Below are 14,129 nucleotides of genomic sequence, written 5' to 3' on the forward strand. Positions count from 1 at the left end.
CTCAGGATAAAAGAGCATTTATATACTATGACATTCCAGCTCTTATACATTTCCTGAACTGTTTCAGGAACAGAATAATAAACAATACAGCCAAGAACAGCCTGAGGATTGGGAAATTTTCAAACGCAGGGAAGGGAAGCAATGACACCAATTAAGCAAAGAATATTAAACTGTCAATTTGCAAATAACAATTAACAAAGGCTAAGTGCTACCTTTACTGACTGATGTAAGAGAAATTATAATGAGAAAATAACACAGAAAGTAAGTACTTTTTTGTTTCCCCTTTGTGGGTGAAGGTATAGAAAATTTCCCAGAAGTAATGAAGAACAAGAGATCCAAAGTAAAGCAGGAGTGAATGAAATCAGCATAAAATTGAATAGAATATTCCTAGTATCCAATGATCTTCATCTCGAGATTTTGTAAAAGGTGGCTAAGGAGATGGTGATTGTTTTTAAATTCCTTAGGTCTGAAAATGAATTTCTTATTACAGAAAGATAGCAGATGTACACTCCACTATCTGCAGAAGGCAGAAAATGGTAAACCACCCTATCAAGTTCCATATGAATTCTATATATTTCTATGAGATAATTTTTCACAGGTCCAGTTTCACAGGACATGTTAGCAGGCAGTTAGAAGGTAACAACCAGACCAGATAGAGCCACTGTAGTAAATCATTTTTGATAAATCAGTCAGTATTTTTTGAGAGGCAGGAGCCAATGGATGTCATAAATTTGGACCTTTAGAACATCTTCACTAGGGCGCCACATAAAAGGTTATCGAACAAAATTACAGCATATAGGATTAGGCTAAATTACTCATCTACACTAAAGATTGGTTAACAAACAGCAGGAATAAATAGTTCATATTCTGGTTGAGAGACTGAATTATAGGTTGCCACAGAGATCTATGCTGGTGGTCCAGATGTTCACAGACTACAGTAATAGCTTGGATGACAGAAGCAAATAATTATCAAATAAGCTAACTGCTAGAGGAACTCAGCCAGTCAGGCAGCATCTACAGAGGCAGAAGAACACATTTAGATTGCATCAGGAGAACATTAACTATCTCTTTGTCTCCAGCTGTTGCCTGACCGCCAGTTTGGTTTTAAATCCAGATTACAACATCTGCAATCACTTAGTGTCTCCAGGGAAATACCAAAGCTTGCTGATGGTAAAAATGTTAGTGTGGGCTACCTGGAGCTTCCAGAGATCAAGGAGCATCCAAAAACCATCAGGCAATATTGACAGGCCATAAGAACATAAGACATAAGAGCAGGATTAGGCCATTTGGCCCATTGTCTGGTCTGCCATTCCATCATCTCTGATTTATTATCCCTCACAACCCCATTCTGCTTTCTTATTGTAACATTTGACACCCTCACTAATCAAGAACCTATCAACTTCCACTTTAAATATACCCAATGACTTGATCTCTACAGACATCTGTGGTAATGAATTCCAGAGAATCACCACCTTCTGGCTAACAAAATTCCTCCCCATCTCTATTGTAAAGGGACATCCTTGTAATCTGAAGCTGTGCCCTCTGGTCCCCACACCCCCACTGTAGGAATCACCTTCTCCTCATCTGTTGTGTCTAGGCCTTTCAATATTTGATGTTTCAATGAGATTCCACACCCCCCCCCCCCCATTCTTCTAAATTCCAGAAAGCATAGGCCCAGATTAATCAAATGCTGCCCTTTCCTTCTTGGGATAATTCACATAAACCTCCACTGGACCCTCTTCAATGCCAGCACATATTTTTTAGACAAGGAGCCTAAACCTGCTCACAATACTCCAAGTGTGGTCCAAACAGTGCCCTATAAAGTTTCAGAAATACACCTTTACTTTTATATTCTTGTCCTCTTGAAAGGAATACATTGCATTTGCCTTCCTTACCACCAACTTAACCTTTAGGGAACCCTGCATGAGGATTATCCGAAAATCTCCAACTCTGATTTTTTTTCGAGCGCTGACATGACATCACAAAAGGAAAAGGTGCTGGGAAAGTTCCCAGATGATCCGCAGGTCTCCGTGCACCACAGACATTTCTGAGAACTGACTTTACATATGAACAGAAGTTAATGCAAAATAGAAAAACACTGCAGAGAGTGAAAAATGAAGATGTTATTGTATTAAAAGAATAAATTGTCAGCAGAGTAAATATATATTGCTTAAAAGATATGCTTATTATGAAACAACCAAAATCTATGACAAAAAACTGAAAATTGAAGGAAATTGTGAAAATCCAGAGCAGGCTGATTGCAGAAATTTAAGAAAAGGCACAGCATTAAATTTTTAAAGATTTGCTGTGATAAAGCGTCTGCTATTCATGAAGCAACAGAGAAATTCATTGATGAGACTGCCAAGATGATTGCTGATGAAAATCTAACATGATGAACAGCTGTATCAGTACATACGTATGATGAACAAGTGCAAGATAAAGACTTCTTACTGGTAGCACATAAATTCAAAGTCGGAAATGATGACAATGTCAAACAGCTACTAACTGTCCATCTGGGCGGTTGAGATAGAGAGCTATTAAAAATATTATATAAAACTACCCTCAGAGTATATGTAAAAGCTGTATATGTAATATAAGTGGATTTTGTATTTAGACTTGGGTCCCATCCTCAAGGTATCTCATTATATAGACACAATAATTCCAAAACTGAAATGCTTATAGCTCCAAGCATTTTGGATAAGGGGTGCTCAACCTGTAATATGTGTATGAACAAGGCTACAGCAGATGAAATACAGTACAAAGTGGAAAATATGTGATGTTTATCCACTTTTATAGAAAAATAAATGGAGAGAGATTGAAAGATGTTTGTGTCCAAAACAATCTGGGGCACTTGAACATGAATCACTAAAAAAAAATGCAAGAAATTAGAAAAACAGCACACTGGCCTTCAATGCAAAATAATTTTTGAGCACAAGAGCAAAATCGCTTCACTGCAATAGTGACACAGAGAATGTAACAAAGGCTTGCCAGATTGATTCCTGGGATGGGAGCTTCTACTGAGGAAAGGAAAGGCACACTTAGCTTATATTGACTTGATTCTGGAAGAACGAGAGGTGATTTCATATTAATAAAATAAATCTTATGGACCTGACAGGAGATGTAGGGAGGTGAGGTAACAGCAAATTCCCTGAATATCTATGCAGCATCTAAATGAGTGTGCCATCAGGGAGCCTTGTAAAACTAAACTGAATCAACACCAATAGCTTTACACTCAAACAGGTGGAGTCATCACTTGCAGAGAGGAATATGGCTTGTTCTTGACAGACAGTCATTTCAGCCCCAGGACATTATAGCAGGAGTTCCTCAGGGCAATATCTTACGCCCAGCCAACTTTGGCTGGTTCAGTGACGTTCCTTCCATCAGAAGATCAAAAGTGAATACATTGTCTGATGATTCCAGTTTTATTTCCAGTTGTAATGCTGAGAGATAGCAATCCAGCCAATAAGCAACAAGATCGGACAACATTCAGGCATGTACTAATAAGTTGTAAGTTATGTTTACATGCCAGTCAATGACCATGACCAACAAGAGAGTCTTGACGTTCAATGGCACCATAATCAATTAATCATCTGTCATCAACATCATGGGGGATGTAGGTGGTGGTGAGATAGAAGTGTAGGGAAAGAGGGGTGGTCACCCTTGACCAACTCAACTGGACACATCACATAAATATTCTGGCTTGCGAGCACAGGTTAGAGGCTGTGTGTCCTGTGGTGAGTGACTCACTTCGAGATCTGAAAGCCTTTCCACCATCTACAAGACAAGCCTGGAGCATGATGCTTGAATGTACATGGCTCCATAACTGAAGAAACTTTGCTCTATGCAGGCCAAAGCACTACAACTTGACTAGTAAACCACTCTTCTCCCAACTACACCATCGTACAGTGGATGAAGTATGTGCCATCTATACACTGCAATGCAGTTGGCTAGGCTACAGCTAACCTGCAATCTCCATTGCCAAGGCAAAAACTTCATGCACATTGGGAACTTTCAACTGCAGGTTCCCCTGCAAGAGCATGCCATGCAGACTTGGAAATATTAGCCGTTTTGTCATTCACTGGGTTTAAATAGGACAATACAGGAACTTTCCACTGATCATGCCCATGATAACCATTAGGTACCGTTAAGACCATTTAATACCAATCTCATTTACCTGCACTTGGCCTGTAATCTTCAATGCCATGGCAATTTAAGTGATCCTCTAACTAGTTAATCTTGGAACTTCCAACTCAACAGCATTGTGGAAGTACTTTCACCACGACTGCAGTGGCTCACAACCATGACGCATTATCACCGTCTTTTCAAGGACAATTAAAATGGGCAATAAATGCTGGCTTTGCCTGCAGAAGTCTATTAGCAAAAAATGAAATTGAAAACCCTGGAGAGTACTTCTTGGTGCAGTTTAGCATAGAAATGGCAATGAATTTAAACAAGTAGTAATATTTCTATAACCTCAAAATAGGAACAAAAGAAATTAGCACTTTATATTGAGTGCTACCATTGTCTACTCCCCCCCCCCCACCCCCCGATATAAAGATTTCATGCAACAGCTATCTATTGCAACTAAAGGGAAAATCATGTTATTTTAAATGCAGAACTGTAAAGGGTTAAAATAAAACCTGAGATACTGGATGTTTACTTTGTTGAGTAAATTGCAATGGTTTTATTTAAAATCACTGCTCCATTTAAACTAGAAGTACAGTTTCACAATTTTTGCAAGGTTCTCAAAAGAAATTATGGAAAAATTGTGATTGAAATGATTTTTACAAACCAATCTTTTAATCAGTGCCAAAAACACTGAGAGACAGCAAAAAGCATAGACAGCTTGAATTAGACCATTAAATAAATTTATACTTTAAAAATGGTGCCACTGGTCCCAGATAAATAAAAACTTGATTGTCGATTACACTAAAAAAGGAACATTTCCTCTTTTACTGAAGGGTTGACTCAAGACTGCAATCTTCAGGATTACCCACCATCCCAACCACCATCACTCAAGAATCCCAAAGGGCTAATCTTTTGATTACAAAATGACCTGGTAGGAGTGGAGCTTTCTCCAGGTGACATTTATGGAGATGCTTGCCTTTTAAAGCCACTGCTGCCACAGAGGAGGCACTGGAAGTTGGGGTCTCTCCCATGTGACTTTTCTTGTGGCCAATCAGGTGATTGTGGGACTGACACTGCAGGCCACACTGCTCGCACACAAATCTTTGAGACTTGTAATGGACACCGTGGTGATTTCGAGCATGGACCCGAAGGTAGGCAGCCGTGGTGAAACCTACACAAAGATAGGGATTTTAGGTGATGAAAACTAAACACAAACAGCTTCACATCCACAACTTCAGGGGTATTTAAAAGCCTTATTTCAAAAAAAAAAGTTCATAATGTTAAACAAGTCAGCACATTTTATCATAAGACATCAGGATTACATTTGATGAAACCTGTTAAATTGTTAACTGGCAATACAAAATTCCCTGAGAATTTTTATGCAACTGCAGTATGCAATGTCACTCTGATTTACTAAAGATTTTCTTCAGTAAATTGCTGTCTCATTGCATAAATAATACGTCAGAATTACTGTAACGCTTTGTAAGCAAGGGAATCCAAGTTTTAAAATAATGAAGCAGAAATTACTTGTTGGAGTAGTTTTAGGAACACTGACTTTAGGAAAAGGAGTTAGAGAGAAATATGGCCAAGCTGCATTCTCAAATAGGTGAGGACTTGCAAATATTTTTGTTATCATGCCAGAGTCAGGAATTGTGCCCTAGGATTGAAAGCTTCCTCTGTTATTTAAGACTAAAGGTAAGATAAAATGAGAAAATTATAAAACAATCTAACTTTAATTTTAGGTAGCTGTTGCAATATATCATTGGCATCAGAATAACCGAGCATTTATACGAATATGGAAAAGGGCACTTTGGTGTGGAAATTAATTAAAACTTTTGGAAGCTACAGCTTTATTGGCAAAATCATACTTCAAATGGAGCTCAGTTAGGCAACATCAGGCTGTTTCTTCTAAAAAAAAATGCATCAAGTAGTCTGAACAGAACATCTTTTAGGGACTAACTGAGTAGCAGTAATGGGACTCTAAACTGGAACTCTCATTTGAATAGTTAAGCACTCTTAACTGTGGAATAAAATTTTCTGGGAATTGGCTTGTAAAAAAAAAGGAACTCTTTAAAAAATGCTTAAGACATTCCCAGTTACACAGTAATTACCAAAGAAGAAAAATATCACAACTGTTCAAACTTTGTCATTACTTTCCAATTTTACCAACACCTGACTTAAGAGTGAGAAGGAACTCGTTCAGGGCAGCACTTATTAATTTATGTCAACAGGTGGCAATGTTAGAAGAAACTATATTTTTTTCTTCCAGTGTTTTTAATTTCTAATCGTAGTTCAGGCAGAATTTAAAAGCACTCAGTTGCCATGATGACTGTTGACTAAAAGTTCTCCACTTAATATAGAAACCAATTTTCTCAACAAAACACCTGCAATAAAGCCAATTTTTAAAAAATAGACTTTCAAAAATAAAACGGTGGGCTAATGTCTTTCCTTCCAAGTTTGTGATTATAATTTGGGACTATCCAAGAAAATAGCGATAAGAAACCACTTTTACTAAACACCTTCATCAAGAGGTACAAAACTCTTTTGCTCAATTGCAGAAATGGGAGCAATGACTTAACACCAAGAAACTGGTTTTTCCAGCATTGCTTCAGATTCGAGAATGTGCAGTTGTAGGTTTTCCTTTAAAATGTATCCAAGAATTCTACAAGAATACCATACCTTTGTTACAGACATTGCAGTTGTGATTTTGATTGTGATTATGCATTTTGATGTGGTTAGAGATGTAAGCTGCACTCAGCAGTTTACCACAGATGTGGCAGGACACCTTCCCTTCGTGGCGGATCATGTGTGAACGCAGGCGATCTTTGGTGGCAAAGGCTGCATCACATGTCTATGAGGATACAAGACAACTATCAGTGACTTCATTTGCTTCACAAAATATATTAGCTAAGTCACATTTTCATATTGAACAACTAGGAAAAGTCAGCATACTTAACAATATTATACCATTATATATTTCAATTATTTTCCAAATGAATATCTTCTATATATATGAAAAAACTAAAATTAGCTCCAAGAACCAATTCCTATAGGCATTCTATAAGTTTTGGCTGATATACTGTAAAACACAACACACAACTCTTCTACTGTTTCACACTTGGACTTCTCTGTAGGACAAGGTGCTGTAAGCAACTTCATAGCAAACCAAGCAGATGTTGGATAAACAGGAATTATTTTATTATCATTAATGAAGAAAGCATCACGGCTGATTACAATGACACTGACAGAACCCCAGACGCTGGACCCTGATTGATTATCTAGATGGAAAATGATGCAGTTAATCCAAAATGTAAAATAACATGAACCCCATGTGGGTTTGCTTACTTACTAAAGTTGGTATCTCATTGCCATGAGAAGTGTGGAGGAACTGGAAGGTTTTTAAGATATAAACTCAATTTATGGTTGAAAATATTTAACAGTATTAAGAAATTAATATCTGATGATCAATTACTCTATCTATTAAAGGGGTCAGTGTACTCGGCTTTAGTGTTCAGGTGAAGCCAGATATACGACAGGCTAGTGCCATTTCAGCACCTATTTGCTACTCACCCTCTCACTTCTAATCAACTACTGTACAACACGACTTACCTGTTTGGTAACTCCATTTGCTCACCTTGACTATGATATTTCAACCAACAATTGCCAATTTAGAACCTTTTAGTGGATCTAATCTAAATAATTTTAAATTTGGGTGTGCATGGGAAATGGGGGAGGGGGTGAGAATGGGAATTGAATTAACTAGGAATTCTGATATCACTCCTGATGATACAACACTTGTTTTAATCAATCACAGGAATAAATTATCTTTTCCATTTATGATTGAAATTAGGGAGTAGGGACAAGTATTAGGACCAGAATATCATAAAATAGAAATACTGTTCACATCAATCATTTGCGTGGAGCTTTCAAATAAAAAGGTACCAAGTAGAAGCCAAAATTAATTGAAATCTACCAAAAACTGAAAGGCTTAGATGGAGGGTACGTGTAAAGGATGTTTCTAATAATGGGAGAGGACAGATCCTTGAATTAGAAACACTTCCTTTTAGAAGGGAGATGAGGAGGAATTTCTTTAGCCAGAGTTTTGTGAATCTGTGGAATCTGTTGCCACAGATGGCTATGGAGGCCAAGTCATTATACCTAAAGTGAAGACGGATAGGGTTTTGATTAGTAAGGGTGTCAAGGGTTACAGGGAGAAGCAGGAGATTGGGGTTGAGTGTGATAATAAATCAGTCATAAAGGAATGGCAGAGCAAACTTGATGGTCAAATGGCCTAATTCTACTCCTATCTTTTATTATCTAAATAGGGTGGAGAAATAAACAATATATTTCTCATAAGACACTTGCTTGCAATGGTTTTGTTTAAAGATTTCTAATGCTTGATACTATTGGCTCTAGCACACTTATTTCTCCTTTTAACTAATACTGTTTAATGAACTATATGCCTAATTACCTGTACTTCCACCACCTTAGTCATAACAAGAAACCTTTTAGAATCAGTAGGAATGCAATTCTCCCTATTTATCAACCAATTCGAGAAACATTCCCAGTAATCTATTTTCCCTTTCTTGAAACTCAGGAAACAGCCTAACCTTGCCGCAGCTTCAAAGCACACGGTTGTTCGTACTCATTTTTTGAAATTGTCCTCCATTGCACAACATTAACTTTGGACAGCTTTAACTTTTTCTCCATTAACTTTGGAAAAATGTGTAATAACAATAATCACAACCCCACTTAAAGATGTACATTTCTATAATATTTTCCAAAAAAACCAGAAGAACGTTAAACAGCAGAAAGCAAATCAAGTAATTGTGATCCCCAGTGAGCAACAGGTGGACACTTCAGCACTTGGTTTGTAAATGGAAGACCTTAATCAATGATTCTCTTTTATGATTGTTAAGTCAGTCTTCCCAAAGGAAGGGAAGGGTGAAGTAAGTGCAGGTTGTGGGAGAGGGGCAGTGGGGAAGAAGAGAGAGGAAATAGAGTTGAGTAAAGTTTGGGTAGCAGCCCTTCCCCGCATCCCTCAACTAAGCTAGCTACTAACCCAAGGGAATGCCCTGGTAGCACTTGGCAATGGACCGCTTCACCACCTTCTTCCAGTGGGAATTGCAAAGTGTGCAGTAAGAAAATTATATAGAATACTTAGATTTAAAGAACAGTTTTGGAACTTTTGACAGCCTTTTGAAATTGACAATCTTTGAACATTTCTTTATCCATTTGGACAATACCTCTTAACTGGCTTTAAAACAGAAAAATAGGAAGTTACTTGGCATTTGAAGGGTCTCTCTGTGGAATGAACATGTTTGACATGACAGCTCAGATGATCAGGCCTGGAGAGGAAAAAGAAGGCATTGGATTAGATTTAAATATAATAAATACCACACTTACATTTTAAAACTATCAGAAAAGCTGTTTGATGATTGTATAAGCATATGCACAACCCCAAGATAATATCTGTCCACATTACAGAGAAGCTCCAAAGCATCAGTCTGTGATGTTAGCTGATTTTGCCTGAGACAGCAGTAACTACTTTTATTATCCTCAGTACCTTAGCAGAGTCCGCAGTCAATCCAATATTCACAACAGAGGAAGTCAAAGGATTAAAGAAAAAGATGTCCTATCATGTACCAGGATGTTTCATCAACCATGTTGAACTTATAAAATTTTCCTGTTCATATTTCAACTTATTGAAACTAATGTTTATTAGGATTAGCCAATAAAAAAACAGCCTCTGAAACTGACAAGTTCATAAAATTGTATATGGACTAAGTAAAAATTATCTTCCAAGTTTCAAACCTTTAACCAAAACATATATATTCAGTCTGCAATTACCTATTTCTTTCAAACAAAAGTATTTTAAAACATACAATATAAATTCCTGATAAAAGCATAAGAGACTGCACATCATATATCCACCTGGCTATAGTATGGAAAATGGTATCTCTGAGCAAAGTCCCTAAAAAAAAACAAACTTAGAGCATGTTGTACAGCACTGCTATGGCAACTGAAACAGCTGAAGCTCAATTTCTCTCAACTGCTCCATTACCAATTTCGCCCTAACATCACTTACTCCATCTTTATTTTTTATCTCCCCCCCCCCAATACTGATAAAGGGTCTCTTACCTGCAACATTAACATGAATAGTGCCTGACCTGCTGATTACATTATACTGCATGCCTGTGATGCTACTGCAATTAAGTTTTTCTTTATAACTTTGCATACACATACTTGTGCAAGTGACAATAAACTCAACATTCAGTGTTTTCAGTTATTTCTCTTTTGCTATTTGTAGTCTATCTGCAATGGCCCACGTTCTTTTCCACATCATCCTACTGAATCTCATCTTATTTACCTGGAGAATCCCTTTCCACAAAGGCTGCAGATGTAAGGTTTGTTGATGCCCCCTTCGTGTGACCGCACATGATAACTCATGCGATCCTTTCTCTTGAAACGTTGCTGGCAAATTGGACACTCAAACGGCTTTTCGTCCGAGTGTGAAAGTTTGTGCCGGTTGAGGTGGTAAACGTCGCGGAATGCTTTGCCGCACAGTTCGCAGCCGTGGTTCTTCTTCACTCGCCTGTTTGCATTCTTGCTGGCTGTGACTGCTGAGGTGCTGCTGGTGACGGTAGATGTGGAGGCAGCTGTCGTGGTCAGCATCCCTGCTACGGTCGACACCAGCGACGCCGTGCCAACCACACTGGGTGTCGACGACATCAATGAAACCATGGTTGGTACTTTTCTCGGCCGTGAGACCAACTTGATTCCTGTGTGGCACGACTCATGCCGCCGCAGGTGATAACTGTCTCTGAATGCCTTGCTGCAGTAACTGCAAATCACTGGTGTTCTGGTTTTCTCCTTCTTCTCTACAGTCACCGCAGGCTTTGGCGCTTCTTTGGGATCAGGGGTTTTTGGAGCTGCAGGCAGCGCTGTCACGGGGACTTGCTCACGGGGCTCACTGGCTGAATGCAATATCGGCAGCAGGTTATTCTGCACATGTTGCTGGTGTTGCTGCTGCGAGACATCAGCTGCCTACAAAACAAAGCGAGAGTCAGCTGAAAACTGTTGTACTTCAATACCACCTCTCTTTCTTCAGATGAACTGATCCCACCTACACGTTGAGAAGTTGACACACTTTAAAGCCCTTCATATTGGTTCTGTACTTGTATAAACTTGGCGTTCCCTTACCTGCATAATAACTCGTTAGTAGATTAACTGAAATATGGAGACCCAAAGGAATGCGAATGCTGCAATCTGGAGCAAAGAACCGCAGGATAGGAACTCAGCAGGATAGGCAGTATCCGGGGAGACAAAGAAATAATCCAGGTTTCTTGTCGAGACCCTACTTCAGGATCCCAATATCCTGATGTAGGGTCTCGACTTGAAATGTTGACTATCCTTTTGCCTCAGCAGCTATTGCCTAACTTCAAGATCCTCCAGCAGTGGTTTTTTTTGACAACTGCCATGATTGACTTGGATTGGCTTTATGCAACCTGAACTTGTAACAGCAATGGAACATTGGCAAGTGCATCCATAACCAAAGCAGCCACAGTACAAAAACAAGTATTTTTACAATATATCCCCAAATGACTGTCTCAAACTTCCAGAGCCCCCAAATTAAATTCTACCCAGATATGATCTGTTTTAGTTGACACAAGACTGTAACAATTATATGTGACCATGTGGGTTTCCTCCCAGAGAGCAAAGACCTAAGAGTTGATAGGTTAATTGGGTATTGTAAAGTGTCCTGTGATTAGGCTGGGATTACCAGGTGGTGTGGCTCAAAGGTCTGGAAGGGCCGAATCCATACTAATCCATACCTCAGAAGTTAAATATACTGACATTGTGCCAGATCACATTTTGATGACAATCATGGAGTCCAGACATTTGGACATGATACTAGCAGGCTACGAACAACAGCACCCAATGTATTTTTAAAATGATGGATCCTCAGGACATAAACAATGCTTGCAAGGTCAAGGTCAAATGCAATGTCAGAGTTCACTGAGAAGCTTGCAGTCAATCTTCAAAATCAGCCGTGGTCCTTGTGATGAACATCATCCTCAAAGGTGCAAGGTAGAAAACTCAGATTACTGAACAGAGACAAAGGGTAGAAAATGCATCAAAGTTAGAATTGTGTGCAACTCGGGGTGGGGAGAAGTGGGTGAGGACATTCCCTTGACATTATCATCATTCTTCTTAGTAACAGAAATCAAGGTGTCTGTTGAAGTTTATCTCAGCAAGTCAGTCTAATACATTTGGCAAGTCACAAATACTATAACCATAGCATGATCACGATGGGGTGGGCAGCTGGAGAATCAGTCAAGTGTACCGGCATATCCTGAATGCCATCAAGCCACTTGAAAACAGGTTAATTTTTAACAAATCAAAGCATTTTGCATCATGGTGTTGCTTGATCTAGGACACGTCTGGAGCTAATGGCTTTGGTACCCTGTTGAGACAAACCTGTGAAGCTTTTAGCCAATACCACCAAGTGGGAATTTAACAGCCATCCACTTGTTCAAGACTGTCATCAATTGGATACTAACACTCATCACCTGCTTTAAGGATCACAGTGGCAGTTTCATTATCAGTGAATGATGCCAACACTCTTAAGTCCTATTTCTGACCTTGCAGCTGGGGGGAAAAATTGAGCACACTACTCTGAGAACTCCTGGGAAACTTTCAAAGAACACTTTTGGCCTCATGAGTGTCATATGTGATTTGAGCCAGAGGGGTTTAAATTATTCTCAGTCACTTTGAAAAAGGACTCCTTGGTGCTCCACCCAACTGATGATTACTTTGGGCAATCCTTTTCATTCTCTCAATGCTACTCAGATATTGCATATACATCCATAAAATCTTTTTTGCACAAAATGAATTAAGCATCAATGAGATCATTGCAGTGTCTGAGTAACAACTTCACTGAGTTGTCAATAACATTATCACTTCTATAATGATAGGGTGTTAACTGTCCAGGCAATACTTACCTTACTTGTGGATAGGTTCCATCTGGGTTATCTCTATTATTGTACTGAACAGCTTAATGACATTGAGGAACAGGATAGGGAGGCATTTTATTCCTCAAGTTTCCTCTTATCCATTGTCATAAGTGACCCAACACTTCACATGAGTTTTTGCTCAATATCCTCTAGTTAATTTTCTTTTTGAGATTATCAACCAGCCCAGATTTATTATAGCTTGCCAAAGACAATTCTAAACTTCTATGACAATCTTACAGAAGTATTCTTGCTTGTATTTTATAATACCTTATTTAAATTTTAGAACAATGCCCTTGCTGGCAACCTCCCCAAATGGTGTCTCTTAGTATTAGTTCTTAATATCTGGAGAATTTCAAATCACCTCCTCAATGTTCTTAATTTCAAGTTGTACACCTCTATCTTGTGCATTGTTCCCCGTAAGCTGCTCGGGTGCGGGGCTGCACAGTAACTGAAATGCTCCCCCACACACAGACTCTGCTGCCACGCAGCTGGAATTTTCTTAACACGTAAATAATTAAGGCACCACAGTTTTCAGGACGTATAAAAATTTCCTGCTCGGAGCAATGGTGGGTCATCACAGCTGTTTAAAAAAGTACTTAGATCATGTGTCCAAATAATATTCTGGCAATCTACCTTTAATCCATCCAAGCACCTTTCATGCCTCTCAGGTTTGCAGACTGTACTCCCTCAACATTGGCTTAACCAGAGCATATAATTTCTATCACAAACACGAGGAAATCTGCAGATGCTGAAAATCCAAAGGAACACAAACAAAATGCTGGAGGAACTCAGCAGGCCAGGCAGCATCTATGAAAGAGTAAACAGTCAATGTTTCGGGACAAGATCCTTCATCAGGGCTTGAAAGAAAGAGAAGTCAGCAGAGTAAGGTGGAGGAGGAGAAGATGATGTACAAGGTGGTTGGTGGTAGGTAAGACTGAGGGAGGGGTGAAGTAAAGAGCTGATAAATTGATGGGTGAAAGAGAT

The 14,129-nt window shown here is 38.9% G+C and overlaps 1 protein-coding gene across 5 annotated transcripts in view; it reads right to left on the bottom strand.

The window, feature by feature from the left end:
* Window positions 1-14,129, bottom strand: part of LOC140731677 (vascular endothelial zinc finger 1-like) — a 50,266-nt gene that overhangs the window by 16,375 nt on the left and 19,762 nt on the right. For 3 of the 5 annotated variants that reach the window (XM_073053334.1, XM_073053333.1, XM_073053332.1), the window contains exons 2-5: window positions 10,499-11,175; window positions 9,413-9,476; window positions 6,808-6,979; window positions 5,105-5,299 (exon numbers count right to left, since the gene is read on the bottom strand). In XM_073053334.1, the coding sequence (XP_072909435.1) occupies window positions 5,105-5,299; window positions 6,808-6,979; window positions 9,413-9,476; window positions 10,499-11,175 (1,108 nt within the window). The remainder of the gene's footprint in view (window positions 1-5,104; window positions 5,300-6,807; window positions 6,980-9,412; window positions 9,477-10,498; window positions 11,176-14,129) is intronic. The other 2 variants (XM_073053336.1, XM_073053335.1) reach the window with 1 other exon arrangement.

The sequence above is a fragment of the Hemitrygon akajei genome, chromosome 8 (genome assembly GCF_048418815.1).
Source record: "Hemitrygon akajei chromosome 8, sHemAka1.3, whole genome shotgun sequence".
Taxonomy (NCBI): Eukaryota; Metazoa; Chordata; class Chondrichthyes; order Myliobatiformes; family Dasyatidae; genus Hemitrygon; species Hemitrygon akajei.